Below are 19978 nucleotides of genomic sequence, written 5' to 3' on the forward strand. Positions count from 1 at the left end.
AATTAAATTATTGGGAAAAATTTTATCAAGAAAAATTAAATAATTGATTTTTTTCAAAACTATTTTCAAATTCTATTTTAAATAATTAAATTCCTGGGAAAATTGTATTATTTATAAAAAAAAAATTAAAAATTTGCGAAGAATTTTATGAAAATTTTTATAAAATAATTAAATTCTTTTGAGAAATTTTATTCGAATAGTAAATTTTGAAAAAAATTGAATTGAAAAACTTTTTTTAAAATAATTGAAATTTTGCCAAGAATTTTATTAAAATTTTTAAAAATATTCAAATTTTGGAAAAAAATTTTCTTTTTTATAAAGAAAATTGAAATCTTCACGATTAGTTCTATTATTTATGAAAATAATTGAATTTGTTAAAGAAATTTTTATTGTTTATAACAATAATTGAATCGAAATATCAAATAGATATTTAATATTTTCGAAAATAAATTAATTATTGAGAAGAATTTTAATAAAAATTTTAAATACTTGATTTTTTTCGAAAAAATTTTTGTAAATTCTATTTTTAATAATTGAATTCCTGTAAAAAAAGAAAAATGTTTGAAAATAATTGAAATTTTGCCTAGAATTTTATTAAAGTTCTTGAAAATAATTGAATTTTGGCAAAGAATTTTGCTGATTATAAAGATAATTGAAATCTTCACGAGGATTTTAAAAAAAATTGTTAACAATAATTAAATGTTTCTTAAAATTTAATTTTTACAAAGAATTGTATTAACAACCTTTGAAAATATTTAATTTCTTTTAAGAAATTTAATTAAAATTTTAATAAAATTTATTATATTAAAGAATTTTATAACTATTTTTTAAAAATAATTGAATTCCTGAGAAGAATTTACATAATAATTTTTGAAAACAATTGAATTCATGAGAAGAATTTTATTAAAATTTTTGAATATAATTGACTTCTTGAGAAGAATTTAAAAAAAAATTTTGACAATAATTTAATTTTTGAGAAGAATTTCCCTATCTATTTATAAAGATAATTTAATTCTTGACGAGAGTTTTTGAAAAATTTTGAAAATAATTTAATTTCTGCAAAGTATTTTATTAGTTTTCAAAAGAATTGAATTCTTGTGATGAATTTTGATATTTATCAAAATAATTGAATTTTATAAAAGAATTTTATTAAAATTCCTTAAAATAATTGATTTTATGGGAAGAATTTATGCGATTTTGTTGTTTATCAAGCTAATTGAATTCTTTTGCAAAATTACTTAAAAATTTTTGAAAATAATTGATTTTCTGCAACGATTTAAATGTTATTTATGAAAATATTTAAATTATTCCAACGAATTTTATTCTTTTATTGAATAATTGAATGTTTCTTAAAATTGAATTCTTTCCGCAAGTTTTAATAAAATTTTTAATAATAATTGCATTTTTCAAAGGAATTTATTTAAAATTGTATTAAAAATATTTGAAATTCTGCGATGAAAATAATTGAATTCGTAAATGGAATTTTATTATTAATGAAAATAATTGAATCTTTTCGTAGAATTGTATCAAAAAGTTTTTTCTATAATTAAATCTGTTGATAAATTTTATGAAAATAGTAAATATTTAAAATTATCGAATTGCAAAAAACTTTTGAAAGTAATTGAACTTTTGCAAAGATTTTTAAAAATTTTTGAAAATAATTGGATTTTCGGCGAATAATTTTTCTATTTGTAAAGATAATTGAATTCTTGACGAGATATTCGTGAAAATTTAAAAAAATAATTGAATTATTGACGAGATATTCGTGAAAATTTAAAAAAATAATTGAATTCTTGACGAGATATTCGTGAAAATTTTAAAAAATAATTGAATTTCTTCGAAGAATTTTTTTTACTTTTGAAAATAATTGAATTCTTGTGATGAATATTGTTATTTTTGAAAATAATTGTATTTTGTAAAGAATTTTAATAAAAATAGAAATAATTGAATTGTTTCGAAGAATTCTATTAAAATTTTTAAGAAAAATTGCATTTTTTGGGGAATTCTTTAAAATGTGTAATAAAAATAATTGAAATTCTGCTATTAGTTCTATTATTTATGAAAATGATTGAATTTATAAAAGAAATTTTATTCTTTTAACAATAATTGAATCCCCGAAAAGATTTTTAATATTTTTGAAAATAATTGAATTTTGGCAAATACTTTTGCTATTTATAAACACAATTGAAATTTTGACAAGAATTTTTAAAAAATTTTTGAAAAGAATTGAATTTTAATTCAATTATTATTTCCAAAAATAATTTTTAAGTAAAGTTCTCCTTTCAATCAATTATTTTTGAAATTAAAATTGAATTCTTATAAAGAATTTTATTAAACAAATTTTTAAATAATTGAATTATTTATTTATTTCGACAAGTTTTAATAAAAATTTTATGAACAATTGCATTTGTCGAGGAATTCAATTAAAATAGTATTATAAAAATAACTGAATTTCTAAAAAAAAGTATTACCTATGAAATAATTGAATTCCTCAAAAGAATTTTATTATTTATGAAAATAATTGAATTATTGCTAAGAAATATATTAAAAAGTTTTCTATAAATGATAGAATTCCTGTAAAATTTTTATTATATTTACGAAAATAATTAAGTGTTTTCGTATAATTTTAGCAAAATATTTTTTAAATAATTGTATTCTTTTGGAAAACTTTATTAAAATAGTAGATGTTGAAATTCATTGAAATCAGGAAAATTTTTGTTAATAATTGAATTTCAGAGAAGAGTTTTACTATTTATAAAGATAATAAAGATAATTGAAATTTTGACGAGAATTTTTAAAAAATTCAGAACATAATTGAATTTTTGTGAAAAATTTTATTACTTTTGAAAATAATTGAATTTCTGCGAAAAATTTTATTCCTTTTGAAAATAATTGAATTTCTGCAATCTCTAATCTGCAAAATTCAATTTTTTAGTGTTTTTAATTAAAATTCTTTCATAATTCCATTATTTTTAATAATAAATTAAATGTATTTTGAAAAAATTTAACTAATTTCAAAAGAATTTCAATTTATTAAAATTGTTCAAAAATTCTTAAAAATTTTTTAATTAAATTCATTCAAAATTAAAATTTTTTAATATTTCAAATTAAAAGATTAAAACCTTTTAAAGTTTTTGAATTTGAGTTCGAATTTTAAACTCTTAAATGTTTAAATTTAACTTTTGATTCTAAAAATGATTTTCTTTTTATCTTCTTCTTCTTCTTCTTAAATGACTTGTGGCCTTGCCGAGTGTCAGAACTATTAACGTAAGAAGAATGAGAAATATGTTAACATTAGTTATTGTTATGTGAAATCCATGGTTAAAACTTGTAGATAGGTCTCTCCAGCAAGCAAGCGGTGGGAACCGTATTTATATGCTGAACTGGTTCCAGTGGTCCACAGATGTCGTTCAGACCAGCGGGTAAAGTCAGTTATTGGGATAGATAAAATAAGGGATTGGATAAAAATTTTAGGCTGTAAGTTAAATAATTAAATAAAATGATGATTGAATGTAAAAAATTTTCCCAGCTCTCTGACCACTTGCTCATTGGGTGAGAAGACGAGCTCGTCGACATCTGCCGAATTGGGAACTGAATTGGGAAATTTACTATGCCAAAATCTCATAAAGTCATGTCTTGCTGGTGCATAACTTGGGCAATCATTTAATAAATGAGTAAGGGAACGACGTTCTTCGCCACAATCGCAGCGTGCCGCTCCAATCCAATTTATTCTTATTAAATGGTCACTCGTTAGAGTATGACCTGTTCTCAATCTAGTGACCACGTTTATCCAACTCCTCGGAAGGTTGATATCCCGAAACCAGGGCCTGGCTGCTTTAAAGGATACTCTTGAGAAGTATCTGTGCTCCGTCAGGTCCCTCTCTGAGTATGGCCAGAGATGGGAAAGCCATGCTTTCCTGTCCGGAGCAAAGACACTCATTCTCAGGTCATCGCGTGGGAGTTTAAAATGCATTCTGTTATTGTTATTTGTGATGTTAATTTCACGGCAGATTGTATCGACATATTCGTTGCCCAAAATGCTGTTATGTGATGGGATCCAGATAAATTTGAAAGAGGGAAGAGTGTTAGGATCGGAGTTTGTATGCAATAATTCCAGTATTCTATATATGATATATGGGTTGTTTTTGTATAGTAAACAGTTCCTGAGTCTCTGGACGGAGGACAATGAATCTGTGATTATAAGGGTACGTGATATGTCGTGTTCAATCGCGTATGTGATCGCTGTGTAGATGGCATAGAGTTCAGCCGTTAGAATCGTGATGTATGGTTGGAGAGGAGTACATTGTGTGTAATTTGAAACTTCGTCATAGAAAGCCGCTGTAGACAATCCATTTGCAGGGTTTAAAGACGCATCCGTGTATATAGGACAGTAGCCGTCGAACTCAGACGATAGAATCTCTCTAAAGAACATCTCAGGTGAATTATGGTCTTTGAGGAGTATGCCGTTAGAGATATCACACACAGGAGAAAATAATAAGACCTCCCAGGGCCAGTCAAAATAAGCAGGTCTAACGGATCTAAAACCCATGTCCATCAAAGGAACCATCTGTATATAAGTTGGAACGAGAGGTATTTTGTTGTATGCTTTTGATTGTGATGGAATTTTTAGTTTCCTGTTAAGAGTATGCAAAAGGGGATTTAGCAAGTTGTCAGACCACGAATAATTACGAAGGATAAACGAGTTCGTCAGGAATGTTCTACGAAGTGTTAGAGGGGGCTCGCCTGCCTCCGACAGAAGAACCGGGATAGATGTTGATTTCATGCAACCCAGTGCCATTCTGAGGGCTGCAGACTGCACCCTATCCAGGCATTTTAGAGAGGTCATAGCAGAATTAGCGAAAAGAGGGGAACCCCAATCCAGAATAGCTCTTATTAAATTCCTATAAACTGTCAAGGCCAGCATGGGAGAAATGCCCCATGTGGCCCTTGTTATGATCCTGAGAATACCCAGTGCCTTCGTTGCTTTATTAGCTATCATCTTTATATGCGGTGTCCATTTTAGTTTCCGGTCCAGAAGTATACCCAGGTGTTTCATTATAGGATCACATATGATCGAGGTGGAACCCAGCCTTAATGCGAAGTCCTCAAAGGATGATCGAGATTTTGTGAAGATGCAACAAACCGTTTTTTGCGGGGCGACGTCCATTCCCAGTGTTTCAAGCCAAGCAGACAGACTCTCCAGAGCCGCGGAAACATCGGTGGAAAGATTGGCGACAGAAGAGAATTTTACATAAAGTAGAAGGTCATCAGCGTACATGACAGCCTTCATGTTAGGTGGAAGATATTGTTCCAAATCTCTCAGGTACAAGTTAAATAGAAGGGGTGACAGGACTCCACCCTGTGGGACTCCAACACCACAGACTTTTGAATCTGATCCGTCAGCATTAAAAGAGACGTACCTTTTTCTCGTCATGTGATTGATGAAGTTTACCATACAGGGGTGGAAGTTTAAATCTCTAAGCATTGTATTTAGAATAAGGGGGCGAACGTTATTAAAAGCACCCTTAATATCGATAGAAACTGCCAGAGTATGCTCTGAGTCAGCAAAGCCGATCAGGGTATCAGTTACAAAAGTTGCAACACAATCAACCGCTGATCTTTGCTTTCTGAATCCAAACTGGTAGGAAGGAATCAAGCCCCGACTCTCCACATCGTGTTCCAGACGTCCTTGTATTAGTTTTTCAAAAACTTTTGATAGAACCGAGGTGAGAGCGATGGGCCGAAACCCCTTTCCCCCCGGTTTCGGTAGAGCTATAACTCTGGTGTATAACCACGAAGATGGAAAAGAGGAGTGCAGAAGCATTCTATTAAACAATATTAAGAGGAATTCCTGTGATATTGGTCCCAAAAATTTTATCATATCGACAGTAATGCCATCAAGGCCAGCCGCTGCTTTTGATTTAGAAGAAGAAATGGCGTGTTGCAATTCATTCCCTGAAAAGGGTGGAAAATCCTCACCAAGATGACTAGGTGTGGGCAAATATGGGATTTCAACTGGAGGTATATCCTCCCTAATTAGGTCCTTCCGAAACTTAATAAATTCTGGTGTGGATGGGACTGTTGAGATGTTTGTACGGAGTTGTCCAGATCGAGAAGATAACGCTTTGACGGTTCTCCATAGGGTGGACATACCTCTAGATGGGGACATGTTCTCACAAAATTCCTTAAAGGCTAGGGATCTTTGTTCCCTAAGAGACTTCTTTATTTCAGCATTTTTGCGTTTGAATTCCTCTCTATTACTCATTGATTGATTAGAGTGATACCATTTGAAATTCTCCCTCCTGAGAGAAAGAAGTTTGTCGCAAATGGAATTCCACCAAAGTGGTTTTGAAATGGATCTTATAGATTTGGTTTTAGGGATAAATGCTCCTGCTTTAATGAGACTTTGTTTAAGATGGTCGGTAAAAGAGATATAAATCTCAGCTGGAGTGATCCCTGTAGAAAATTGGTTGGTGAGATCCAAAGAGTACTGATCCATAGATTCACGATATGTAAGCCAATTGATGCATTTAAGACAAAATCTGTTGCTGGGAGGAAGGACATGGTCGGGTGAAATATCAGCTCTAAATATTACAGGGAGATGATCCGAATTAAAATGATCCTGGATAACATTTGTGAATGATGACTGGAGAATGGTTGACGAACAAAATATTAAATCCAGGTTGCTACCCATGACATTGGCGTCCCGAAATCTAGTGGGGATGGAATCATTGGAAACAAACAGTTCAGAGTCCATGGTAAAAGTTTCTAGCGAGGAGCCTCTAAGGTTTGTGGATATATCACCCCAGCTGGTGTGATGGGAGTTAAAATCCCCACAAAAAATATGATTTGTTTGTTTTGGGAGTACATCAAAGATGGCTGTCCACTCGTTTGGGGGAATATCCCCACCTGGGGGAGCATAGATGGTTGTAATTTGAGTTTTGCCAAAGAGAGTATGAACAGAGATCGAAGCTATGTCGATCTGTAAGTCATTGACATGGTGTGTAAAAGTATTTGAAATACGAAACTTGATCTCTTTTCGAACCAGTAGCAAAACTCCTCCTCCTCTACCATTGGGACGATTCTGTCTGACCGAAATATAATTTGGTAACTCAAAGACTGAGTCAGGGGTAAGCCATGACTCTGTGATACAGACTACATCAGGATTGTATTGCCAGAGAAGAGTTTCTAATTCTAGTCGCTTGGGGAGGATACTTCTAGCGTTCCAAAGAATGAGTGTCAAAGACTTGTGAATGGCTGCTGGTTTAGTCATTTTATATATATAATTTGTCAGTTTAGTCAGAATTAGTCTTGGATAAAATAGATTTGTGTATAAGTAGTTACCTTAATTGTTGTATAGTCGGGATGGGTAAAATAAATCAAAAATAACGAAAATACAATAAACAAATCCAACTATGAAAAACCATTAAACAACTCCCTTACAGTTAAACTCAATAGCTTTGCCCAACTAAATCTGGTTAAATATTTATAATTAGGGTCAATGTATTGGTAAAGAGTCGCAATATGAAATTAATTAATGGAAGTAAATCCTAGTGAATATAACAAAACATAGGAAAAAGCTAGAACAAAAACAAAATTAAATAAATAAACAAACAAAGCAAATAAACGACAATAAATAATCAAAAAGACAAACGAATACACAAGCTTGCGGATAAATAAGTAAGCAAACAAATAAAATCAAAACAGTCACCGCAAGCTTAATTGGATTCAGTATAGCTTAAGTTAATTTTAATTTAATTCAATTTCTATTATTTTAGGTATTTGTATTATTATAAACAATTTAGTATAGTTTGTCTCAAATTAATCTGTTTTTTCTTGGTCGACTTCGTCCACCGACATGTCATTATCTCCGTGAGACGTAGGGGAGAAGGGAGCAATTGCGAGAGGGGTGGAAGCTCGCTTTGGTGTAGTCTGTATTTCCCTGATCTGGAGTACTGAGGGATCTATTTCTTGCTGCCAAAGGATATCGAAACCGGGGCGGGAGTAACCCTGCGAAAGAAGGAAAGCATCAGCTGCTTCATAACCAATATTCAATTCAAGTCTGCACTTCATTATCGCGAATTCGTATTTATAAAATATGCATTCTTTAGAAGAAGCTGCATGACGACCGTTGCAGTTTGCACATACAGATGTTCGTAACGAATGAGGGCATTTCTTTTTATAAAGAGGTTCCGGGTGTGATTCGGAACAGAATTCGCAGGTGGAATGCGTAGAACGGCATTGAGAGGCAAGATGTCTAAACCGCTGACACTTGAAGCACCTTTTTGGAGGAGTGATGATCATTGTCAGTTTGAAAACCGCTCTAGAAATTAAGATTGAATCTGGGACTGTAACACCCGAAAAAAGGAATTCCACAAGGCCAGAAATCTCTCTTTCGCTCTTTGTTCTTCGACGAATGGAAATGATTGAAGTAAGTATATCCGGTTGAATTTTGGAGCTAATTATGGAAGGGGAAAGTTCAAGGTCCACATCGTGGGCCAAGGCCTTTCTACTAACCAAAGATGTTGGTATGTAAGACTTGTAGCCCCTAGATCGAAGAATTTCGGCGTCCAGAAGTTTATTAGCAAGAGCCCCATTTGAAGATGTAATTCGAAGTTGGTTGAGGCCATTGGAAACCAATGTTCTCTCAGGGTCACTGATCACCGATTCCAGAAAGTCGGCAAAGGCAATTCTATTGTATTTGCCTATTTTTTTGTCCTTAATTATAGATTCAATAAGAATTGTGTATGGGGGGGGTGAGTTTTCGGTGAATCTAGCGTCATTTGAAAAATCTTTGTTTATCCAAAGAAGATCATAGGTGATTGGAGCTCTGTCTAGTTGAAAAGTTTGTGTTGGGTCATTATTGTTATTATCATTTTGTTTATGTTGTGTATCTATATTGTCATTCGGAGAAAGAGGTGGGGTATTGGCAGAGGCATCAGACGAACTCGAGGAAAAACATTCGACCTCAGCCTCGGCCAACCCGTCCACTCTCGGGCCTCCCTCGTCCTCCTCCGAATGTTTTTCTGATGGGGTAGGAATAATAATAGGATTTTCAGGAAAAGGGATAGGAGACTCAATTGATGTTGGTTTTGGTAATTTTTCTAATGGAAATGAAGAGGGTTGTAGAGGAATTACGTTGGATGTAGAGGGTATTTGTGTGAGGACTAAATTTGCCATCTTTATGGGAATAACCTTTGACGATGGGGGGTTAGTGTTTCGATTAGTGGGTGATTGAATTGCTAACTGTGACTTATTTGTAGTAAGGTCCTTTTTAATGGCGGCAGCCAGGCCAGGTCTCAGGGTCGGACGTTCCGAAGGAAGTTTCATCGATCTTGATCTACCACGTCCAATGCCCGCAGGTGGAGCGGCAGGCCTGGGAGAGTGAGGAGAACTCATCTCGCGGGTCCTTTTCTGTGGAGTTGGAGCCATGTCGCCCTAAAAAAGGAGCAAAAAGAGTATCCAGATCCCAAGTCGGCTTCAGTCGCCGAACTCTTATTTTATTTTAATTATACAGATTAATAGTGGTGAAATCACCATAAGTCAATAAATTAATTAAGTCTATACTTATTATTCTATATAGTATTTATAATTGTGATTAAAAAATAATAAAACAAAAAATTTCCTCTTACGGCTTTGGATAATTGGATAATTTATTCACTATAAGGTACGTGAAGATATGTATATATATAAATTATAAAATAAAATATGTATGTGGTAAGAGAGTGAGGATATTAATTATGATTAAACTTTATTTAGATTATGATAGTGAAAAATATGTGCCTATTTATATTTCAAATATTAAATTTAGTTCAACATCTATAATTCAAATCAATTATTATATAAGCTTTAGAAAACAAATTAATATAAATAAGCAAATAACTACAGCCCAAGAGGAGGAAAGGAATATTGTGATATTTTGAGTGTATATTAAAAGTAAACAGGAACGACTTTACCTTGAGTCCAAAGACTTGAAATAACCTTGTGTATTGTTGATGATCAAAATTGTGTCCAATTCAATAAATTAATGAATAAATCAGGCGAATGTTACAGCTCGATATAGTGGAATAAATTTAAAGATGTAAAATTTGCATGTAGAATTCCAGTTCCTTTAAAACGCACTTATTATTGAGTAAATAAAAGCTTTCCGTTATCGTGGATTAGCAGTAATATTTAACTGTAGTGTGTAATATGGCCGAGCATGTGATGAATAATCAAGCCAGATTCCACTCAAATCTGACTCAAAATAGGCCTTCCGTTATCCAATTCACAAATATTTCGTTGCAAATAACTTATTATTGTAGACAATATAAATTTTGACTTTTTATTAAATTTAATAATTTCGGTAAAAATAGTAATAGATTTCTCTTATTCTTAGTGAGGTTATCTCACCGAAAAATACTTTTAGAACTATACTCGAGTGTGGTCTACACAAGACTCTTTTCTTTTTATAATTATTATAATTATATTGATGCGACGTTCTTCTAAAAGGTGTTAAATAGTTAAAGCATTTTCGATCCCCACTCTTCATTAGATGCGCGCGCAGTGTTCAGTGAGAGGGGAGTCACTCACACGCTGTTTCTATAATCATTAGCAAAAAATTGAAAGCAATTAATTGTCGATAAACGATAACATTCTGCCTCACATTGAAACTCAAAACCTACTATTTCTACCACAATGTGCAATTATTACTTTGTCTAATAAATTTACTTCATTTTGCAGAAATTTAGATTATCTAATTTCCGAAAGTATTTTGCCGAAAATTTTCTGCAAACAATCCAGACGTATTTTGTCATAATAAGTGTAATTCGTAGGGAAAGAAGAAGAGAGAGATAGAGAGAGAGAGAGAGAGAGAACGTCAGACATTAATGAGGAAATACTAATGACGCAGCGAACAAAATAATTACTCTGAGGTTCGCTGATTCTGAAATCAAACTGGAACTTTCTCGCTGTACTTAAGCCCTCGTAATTAGACCTACGCTTTCATAGTTGGGTGATAAAGAACTTTAAGACGGTCCTTAAATTCGAGACAAAATTCCCCGGTTCACGAGAACTTGAAAGCATAAAGAAGTTTAATTTTCACTTTGTGTGAAACTTTACATTGTGACAATTTCCAAATTTAACACAAGGCGTCGCGTCCCTTGCTTTAATTGATAAAGTGAGATACGCAACTCAAATAATCAATTATAATTAGTTCGAAAAGTTCAATTATACGCACGATAAATAAATTAGTCCCTTAAATTGATCATTCTTTTTACAGTCGATGTTCTTCTTTATTTTTAAAATTCCGCGACAGATTTTTAGATTTTAAAAACAGCAGTGTGCCATTATTTGAAATGAAACATTAATTTTCATCGTGTTCTTGTTCTTCAATTTACCATTAGAACATGTAAATTGTAAATTATAAAGCAAAAAATCATTTTAAAAATTGATTAATGTAGACGAAATTTTGAAAAACAAATATCTGGCTCTGTATATATAAAAGTTTTCCATTTTTAGAGAGCATAGATATAAGAGGTCTGACATTTATCAAAGTCTTATTTATTCAACGTCTTCCTTTTCGTTAATTAATATTACATTTCAATTATCGACATTCACGGATTGTTTTACTATTTAATTGCAGTCTGAAAAAAAATTACAATTTTTACAAAATGTCATTGGAACATTCACTTGGGTATAAGTGAATATTCAAGAATTTAAGATTTCACTATTTAAAATCAAATTCAAATACCATTTTTGTATTCTTATTTATGCAAATATATGTTAAATGGAATAGAGAGCAAAAATAGTTGCAATGAATTTTACTAAAATTTTCAATAATAATTGAATTTCTTGAGAAGAATTTTATTATTTATACAAATAATTGAATTTCTGATAGAAATTTTATTAAAATGTTTAAAAAGAATTGAATGTCTGTGAAAAAATTTGTTTATTTTGAAAATAATTGAATTCTTCATAAGAATTTTATAAACATTGTTTTAAATAGTTGAAATTTTTTTTAAATATATTATTATGAAAATTTTATTTTAAATAATTGAATTCTTGTGAAAAACTTTATTTTTGAAAATAATTGAATTTTTCGATTAATTAATTTAAAACAGTATTAAAAATAATTGAAATTTTTCGATTAGTTTTATTTTTTTTAAAAATAATTAAATTATTCAGAAAGATTTTATTAAAATGTTTAAAAAGAATTAAATAATTGAATTTCCAAGAAAAAATTTATTACTTTTAAAAATAATTGAATTTTGCAAAGAATTTTATTAAAATGCCTCAAAGTCAAAATAATTAAATTTTCAGAAATAATTTTGTTATTTATCTTTAATAATTAAATTCTTTCGAAGAATTTTATTAAAATCTAAAAAAATTAAAAGAATTATTCCAAAAAAATGTAATTAAAATTGAATTTAAAATAATGGATTTCTTTCGAACAATTTTATTAGAATATTTGAATATAATTGAATTCCTGTGAATAATTTTAATATTTTTGTAAATAATTTAATTATTCCAAAGAATTTAAAAAAGAAATTTGTAATAATTTTTTTCGAGAAATTGAAATTTTTTAGAATAATTAAATTTTTTGAGCAATTCCTGAAAAGTTGTATTAAAAATAATTGAAATCCTGATATGAATTTTATTATTTATAAAAATAATTGAATTTTATTAGAACTTTCAAAAATAATTTAATTCCTGAGAAGTATTTTAAAATTTATGAAACTAATTGAATAACTGCGAAGAATTTAATGTCAAATTTTAAAACATTTAATCTCCGAAAAAATGTATGCAAATTGAATTTTAAATAATTGAATTCTTGTGAAATTTTTATTTTTTATGGAAAATAATTGAATGTTTTTATAGAATATTATCAAAATTTTTTGTTTAATAATTGAATTCTTTTAGGATATTTTATAAAAATAGTAGAATATTGAAAATCATTGAATTAAGAAACATATTTGAAAATAATTGAAGTTTTGCAAAGAATTTTATTAAAATTCCTGAAAATAATTTAATTTTGTCGAAGAATTTTGCTATTCATTTATCAAGATAATTGAAATATTTAGAAACATTTTTTTTTATCTTTTGAAAATAATTGAAATTTTGCGAAGAATTTTATTAATTTTGAAAATAATTGAATTCTTGTGATGGATATTGTTATTTATGAAAATAATTGAATTTTACAATAAATTTTATATACATTCCTGAAAATAATTGAATTTTGTCGAAGAATTTCGCTATTCATTTATAAAAATAATTGAAATGTTGATAATTTTTTTTAGATTTTTTAAAAATAATTGAATTTCTGTGGAAAATTTTGTTATTTTTGAAAATAATTGAATTCTTCATAAGAATATTATTAACATTGTTGTAAATAACTAATTTTTTGAAATATAATAAATACCATGAAAATTATATTTTAAATAATTGAATTCTTCTGGAAAACTTTATTTGTGAAAATAATTTAATTTTTCGATTATTTAATTTCGAATATTGTTAAAAATAATTGAAATTCTTCGATGAGTTTTATTATTTATGGGAGTAATTGAATTCTTGCTGAGAATTTCATCAAAATTTTTTTAAAAAAATTGAATTTCCATAAAAATTGTTATTATTAGTGAAAGTAATTGAATTATTGTGAAGAATTGTATAAAAATTTTGTTAAATAATTGTTTAATTTCATTTTTTCGAATTTTTTTTTGAAAATGCTATTCTAAATTAATTGAATTCCAGTGGAAATATTATTATTTATGAAAATAATTGAATTTTGGATTAATTCTGTCAATTTTTCTTTTAAATAATTGAATTGTTTTGCGAAATTTTCTGAAAATACTAAATATTGAAAATAATTGAAGTTCGAATATTTTTTGAAAATAATTTAGTCGTTTTAAAGAATTTGATTATAATTTTGGAGAATAGTTTTTTGATTTCTAGTATTAGCCTTTTAGGCTCGCCTGTAATGGTAATTTGAAGCGCACCGTCTGTAATTATTGCCTTCGGGAGAGGGAAGAAAGGGAGAAAGGGTGAAAGGTCATTGACACCCGAATGCATGCAAGTTCGTGTGGTTGTGTAATTGAATTAAATTCTTTTACGACGTACTTGTCCTTCCGTCAGGCAGCAGCGTGTCGAGTGCGTTGAGCGGATATGCCGAGCAAGTGATATTACTATATCTCCAGAACTCTCGACAAGACAGCTCCAGCATCTCACGAAAGACTTCAGCACGTCCCAACTGGCATGCGAGTGTCAGCGGAGTTAGCCCGGCACTATTCACGATCCCATTGCGAGCAGGCAACTTCGGATGTCGTAAAGCGTAACCGAACATGTCCTGAAAAAGAAATTTTTATAGCCATCCAACCGTTTCTATTTTTTTTTTTTTTTTTTTAAATTTCCAACTTTAAAACGTTATTATACGCTTGTCCATTCTCGGACGTAAACATATTCAGAAAGAACAATATTTTATTTCAATATTGTTGACAATTTAACCGAGAACCATTTTTAAGGTTGCCACAGGTCAGGGAATTCAGGGAAAAGTCAGGAAATTTTATTAAAAGTGCTGGAAGAAATTCAATGTTTAGAATTTATAAGAAAAATTCTGAATTCTTGTGTCATTTTGTTTGACTCATAAACTATGAAATTACCACGAATTCTAAAAAATTGTTTTTAGGAATTTTAATAAAATTCCTTGCAAAATTCAATTATTTTCACAATTAACAATATTCATCACAAGAATTTAAAATATATTTTTCTTTTTAATGATTTTCAATATTTACTATTTTCATAAAATTTAACAAACAATTTTATTATTAAAATAAATTCTTGATACAATTCTACGAAAAGATTCAATTATTTTCATAAATAATAAAATTTCATTTAGGAATTCAATTATTTTCATCGCAGAATTTCAAATATTTTTTATACAATTTTAAATAAATTCTTTTCAGAAATTCAAATTTTCAAAACATTTTTAAAAAAAATTCTCGACAATATTTTAATTATCTTTATAAATAGCGAAATTCTTCCCCAAAATTCAATTATTTTCAGGAATTATAATAAAATTCATTGTATAATTCAATTATTTTCATAAATAAATAATATTCATCAATTCAAGAATTCAATTATTTTCAAAATTAATAAAATTCTTCGCAAAAATTCAATTATTTTTAAAACATCAAAAAAAAAATTTCGTCAATATTTTAATTATATTTATAGCTCTGTGAAACAAGCGACCCGCCGGCCGCCAGCCATCAGAAGAATCCATAGGCGCCGACACACATAGTAGCGCGGTGGCCCTCTACGGTTTAATCAACGCAAAAACAACGTACGCTAGCTATTACAGTTTATAGAAAAAATTGCAATAGTCACATTTAAAACAGCAATAATCTCCCTTTAATTTGCGACCAAGAAACAAGAATTTGGTCGAAAATTGTTCGAGTTATGAATTTTTTTCGATTTTTTTTCCAATTTATTACACTGAGAGAAATGGATAGTCAGATTTTGATGTTAAAAAGATGATGTTACACGATACTATCATTATGCTACTGCCAACCATCACAGATGCTAAAAAAATATAGTTATGCTACCCCGTACTACCAAGATGTTACTCCTGATGATATTGATGGTAACGGTGACTATCTAGATAGCTGTCTGTATACGTAGCATTAAAGATGGTCACCCTAACCACAATTATGTTACCCACTACTATAAATTTCTCTCCGTGTATGAATTACGAATACAAACTAAAACAAAAAATTAAACAAGGACTGTAGAAAATTGCAACCTCCACGCGGCACACTCTGGGGTAATGAATTTATTCATCAGCTAATCGCAGGGATAGAAACACCTTTGCAAACTAAAATCAATATAAAAACTTTAAAAAAAGTACTAAAAAAATTCAAAACTCAAATAGTTTTCTAACAATTTTTTTTTAATAGAAAATAAAAAAGGATTATCGCCTTTTAAAATAAAACAATTGCAAATTTTAATTTATTAAATTTTTAATAGCCAGCGTCCCCACCCGCCCGAATCAGAAAAACGAAAATGGAAAAAAAAGTTCAAAAAAAATTCATAACTCGAACAATTTTCGACCAAATTCTTGTTTCTTGGTCGCAAATTAAAGAGGGATTAATGCTTCTTGTCATTGGACCAATAGGAATATGATTAAAAATTTTTTGATAGCCAGCGTCCCCACCCGCCCGCATCAGAAAAACGAAAATATCGAAATATGTCAAAAAAAATTCATAACTCGAACAATTTTCGACCAAATTCTTGTTTCTTGGTCGCAAACTAAAGAAGGATAATTGCTTCTTGTCATTGGACCAATAGGAATATGATTAAAAATTTTTTGATAGCCAGCGTCCCCACCCGCCCGTATCAGAAAAACGAAAATGGAAAAAAAAGTTCAAAAAAAATTCATAACTCGAACAATTTTCGACCAAATTCTTGTTTCTTGGTCGCAAATTAAAGAGGAATTAAAGCTTCTTGTCATTGGACCAATAGGAATATGATTAAAAATTTTTTGATAGCCAGCGTCCCCACCCGCCCGCATCAGAAAAACGAAAATATCGAAATATGTCAAAAAAAATTCATAACTCGAACAATTTTCGACCAAATTCTTGTTTCTTGGTCGCAAACTAAAGAAGGATAATTGCTTCTTGTCATTGGACCAATAGGAATATGATTAAAAATTTTTTGATAGCCAGCGTCCCCACCCGCCCGCATCAGAAAAACGAAAATGGAAAAAAAAGTTCAAAAAAAATTTATAACTCGAACAATTTTTGACCAAATTCTTGTTTCTTGGTCGCAAATTAAAGAGGGATTAATGCTTCTTGTCATTGGACCAATAGGAATATGATTAAAAATTTTTTGATAGCCAGCGTCCCCACCCGCCCGCATCAGAAAAACGAAAATGGAAAAAAAAGTTCAAAAAAAATTCATAACTCGAACAATTTTTGACCAAATTCTTGTTTCTTGGTCGCAAATTAAAGAAGAATTAAAGCTTCTTGTCATTGGACCAATAGGAATATGATTAAAAATTTTTTGATAGCCAGCGTCCCCACCCGCCCGTATCAGAAAAACGAAAATGGAAAAAAAAGTTCAAAAAAAATTCATAACTCGAACAATTTTTGACCAAATTCTTGTTTCTTGGTCGCAAATTAAAGAAGAATTAAAGCTTCTTGTCATTGGACCAATAGGAATATGATTAAAAATTTTTTGATAGCCAGCGTCCCCACCCGCCCGCATCAGAAAAACGAAAATATCGAAATATGTCAAAAAAAATTCATAACTCGAACAATTTTCGACCAAATTCTTGTTTCTTGGTCGCAAATTAAAGAGGGATTAATGCTTCTTGTCATTGGACCAATAGGAATATGATTAAAAATTTTTTGATAGCCAGCGTCCCCACCCGCCCGCATCAGAAAAACGAAAATATCGAAATATGTCAAAAAAAATTCATAACTCGAACAATTTTCGACCAAATTCTTGTTTCTTGGTCGCAAATTAAAGAGGAATTAAAGCTTCTTGTCATTGGACCAATAGGAATATGATTAAAAAATTATTGATAGCCAGCGTCCCCACCCGCCCGTATCAGAAAAACGAAAATGGAAAAAAAAGTTCAAAAAAAATTCATAACTCGATCAATTTTCGACCAAATTCTTGTTTCCTGGTCGCAAATTAAAGAGGGATTAATGCTTCTTGTCATTGGACCAATAGGAATATGATTAAAAAATTTTTGATAGCCAGCGTCCCCACCCGCCCGCATCAGAAAAACGAAAATATCGAAATATGTCAAAAAAAATTCATAACTCGAACAATTTTCGACCAAATTCTTGTTTCTTGGTCGCAAATTAAAGAGGAATTAAAGCTTCTTGTCATTGGACCAATAGGAATATGATTAAAAAATTATTGATAGCCAGCGTCCCCACCCGCCCGTATCAGAAAAACGAAAATGGAAAAAAAAGTTCAAAAAAAATTCATAACTCGATCAATTTTCGACCAAATTCTTGTTTCCTGGTCGCAAATTAAAGAGGGATTAATGCTTCTTGTCATTGGACCAATAGGAATATGATTAAAAAATTTTTGATAGCCAGCGTCCCCACCCGCCCGCATCAGAAAAACGAAAATATCGAAATATGTCAAAAAAAATTCATAACTCGATCAATTTTTGACCAAATTCTTGTTTCTTGGTCGCAAATTAAAGAAGAATTAAAGCTTCTTGTCATTGGACCAATAGGAATATGATTAAAAATTTTTTGATAGCCAGCGTCCCCACCCGCCCGCATCAGAAAAACGAAAATATCGAAATATGTCAAAAAAAATTCATAACTCGAACAATTTTCGACCAAATTCTTGTTTCTTGGTCGCAAACTAAAGAAGGATAATTGCTTCTTGTCATTGGACCAATAGGAATATGATTAAAAAATTTTTGATAGCCAGCGTCCCCACCCGCCCGTATCAGAAAAACGAAAATGGAAAAAAAAGTTCAAAAAAAATTCATAACTCGAACAATTTTTGACCAAATTCTTGTTTCTTGGTCGCAAATTAAAGAAGAATTAAAGCTTCTTGTCATTGGACCAATAGGAATATGATTAAAAATTTTTTGATAGCCAGCGTCCCCACCCGCCCGCATCAGAAAAACGAAAATGGAAAAAAAAGTTCAAAAAAAATTCATAACTCGAACAATTTTCGACCAAATTCTTGTTTCTTGGTCGCAAATTAAAGAGGGATTAATGCTTCTTGTCATTGGACCAATAGGAATATGATTAAAAATTTTTTGATAGCCAGCGTCCCCACCCGCCTGCATCAGAAAAACGAAAATATCGAAATATGTCAAAAAAAATTCATAACTCGAACAATTTTCGACCAAATTCTTGTTTCTTGGTCGCAAATTAAAGAGGGATTAATGCTTCTTGTCATTGGACCAATAGGAATATGATTAAAAATTTTTTGATAGCCAGCGTCCCCACCCGCCCGTATCAGAAAAACGAAAATGGAAAAAAAAGTTCAAAAAAAATTCATAACTAGAACAATTTTCGACCAAATTCTTGTTTCTTGGTCGCAAATTAAAGAGGGATTAAAGCTTCTTGTCATTGGACCAATAGGAATATGATTAAAAATTTTTTGATAGCCAGCGTCCCCACCCGCCCGCATCAGAAAAACGAAAATATCGAAATATGTCAAAAAAAATTCATAACTCGAACAATTTTCGACCAAATTCTTGTTTCTTGGTCGCAAATTAAAGAGGGATTAATGCTTCTTGTCATTGGACCAATAGGAATATGATTAAAAATTTTTTGATAGCCAGCGTCCCCACCCGCCCGCATCAGAAAAACGAAAATGGAAAAAAAAGTTCAAAAAAAATTCATAACTCGAACAATTTTCGACTAAATTTTTATTTCTTGGTCACAAATTAAAGGGAGATTATTGCTGTTTAAAATGTGACTATTGCAATTTTTTCTATAAACTGTAATAGCTAGCGTACGTTGTTTTTGCGTTGATTAAACCGTATAGGGCCACCGCGCTACTATGTGTGTCGGCTCCTTTGGATTTTTCTGATGGCTGGCGGCCGGCGGGTCGCTAGTTTCACCGAGCCTATATTTATAAAGGAGAAGCAAATTTCTTCGACGAAATTCAATTATTTTCAAAAATTTTAATAAAATTCTTTGCAAAATTTCAATTATTTACAAAAATGTTTAAAAATTTCAATTATCAATAAATAACAAATGTCTTCTCTGACATTCAATTATTTTCAGGTATTATAATAAAATTCATTGTAAAATTCAATTGTTTTTATAAATAAACAATATTCATCAATTCAAGAATTCAATTATTTTCAAAATTAATAAAATTCCTCGCAGAAATTCAATTATTTTCAAAAGATCAAAAAAAAAATTTCGTCAATAGTTCAATTATATTTATAAAGGAAAAGCAAAATACTTTGCAAAATTTCAATTATTTTCAAAAATGTTTAAAAATTCTGTTGAAA

General features: G+C 30.2%; 1 protein-coding gene across 4 annotated transcripts in view; it reads right to left on the reverse strand.

Annotated features, from left to right (window-relative positions):
• LOC122498536 overlaps nt 1-19978 on the reverse strand; it is a 90527-nt gene that overhangs the window by 65800 nt on the left and 4749 nt on the right. For all 4 annotated transcript variants that reach the window (XM_043606307.1, XM_043606309.1, XM_043606308.1 and 1 more), the window contains one exon: nt 14095-14320. In XM_043606307.1, the coding sequence (XP_043462242.1) occupies nt 14095-14320 (226 nt within the window). The remainder of the gene's footprint in view (nt 1-14094; nt 14321-19978) is intronic.

Source organism: Leptopilina heterotoma, unplaced genomic scaffold, assembly GCF_015476425.1.
Source record: "Leptopilina heterotoma isolate Lh14 unplaced genomic scaffold, ASM1547642v1 Lhet_152, whole genome shotgun sequence".
In the NCBI taxonomy this organism is placed as follows: domain Eukaryota; kingdom Metazoa; phylum Arthropoda; class Insecta; order Hymenoptera; family Figitidae; genus Leptopilina; species Leptopilina heterotoma.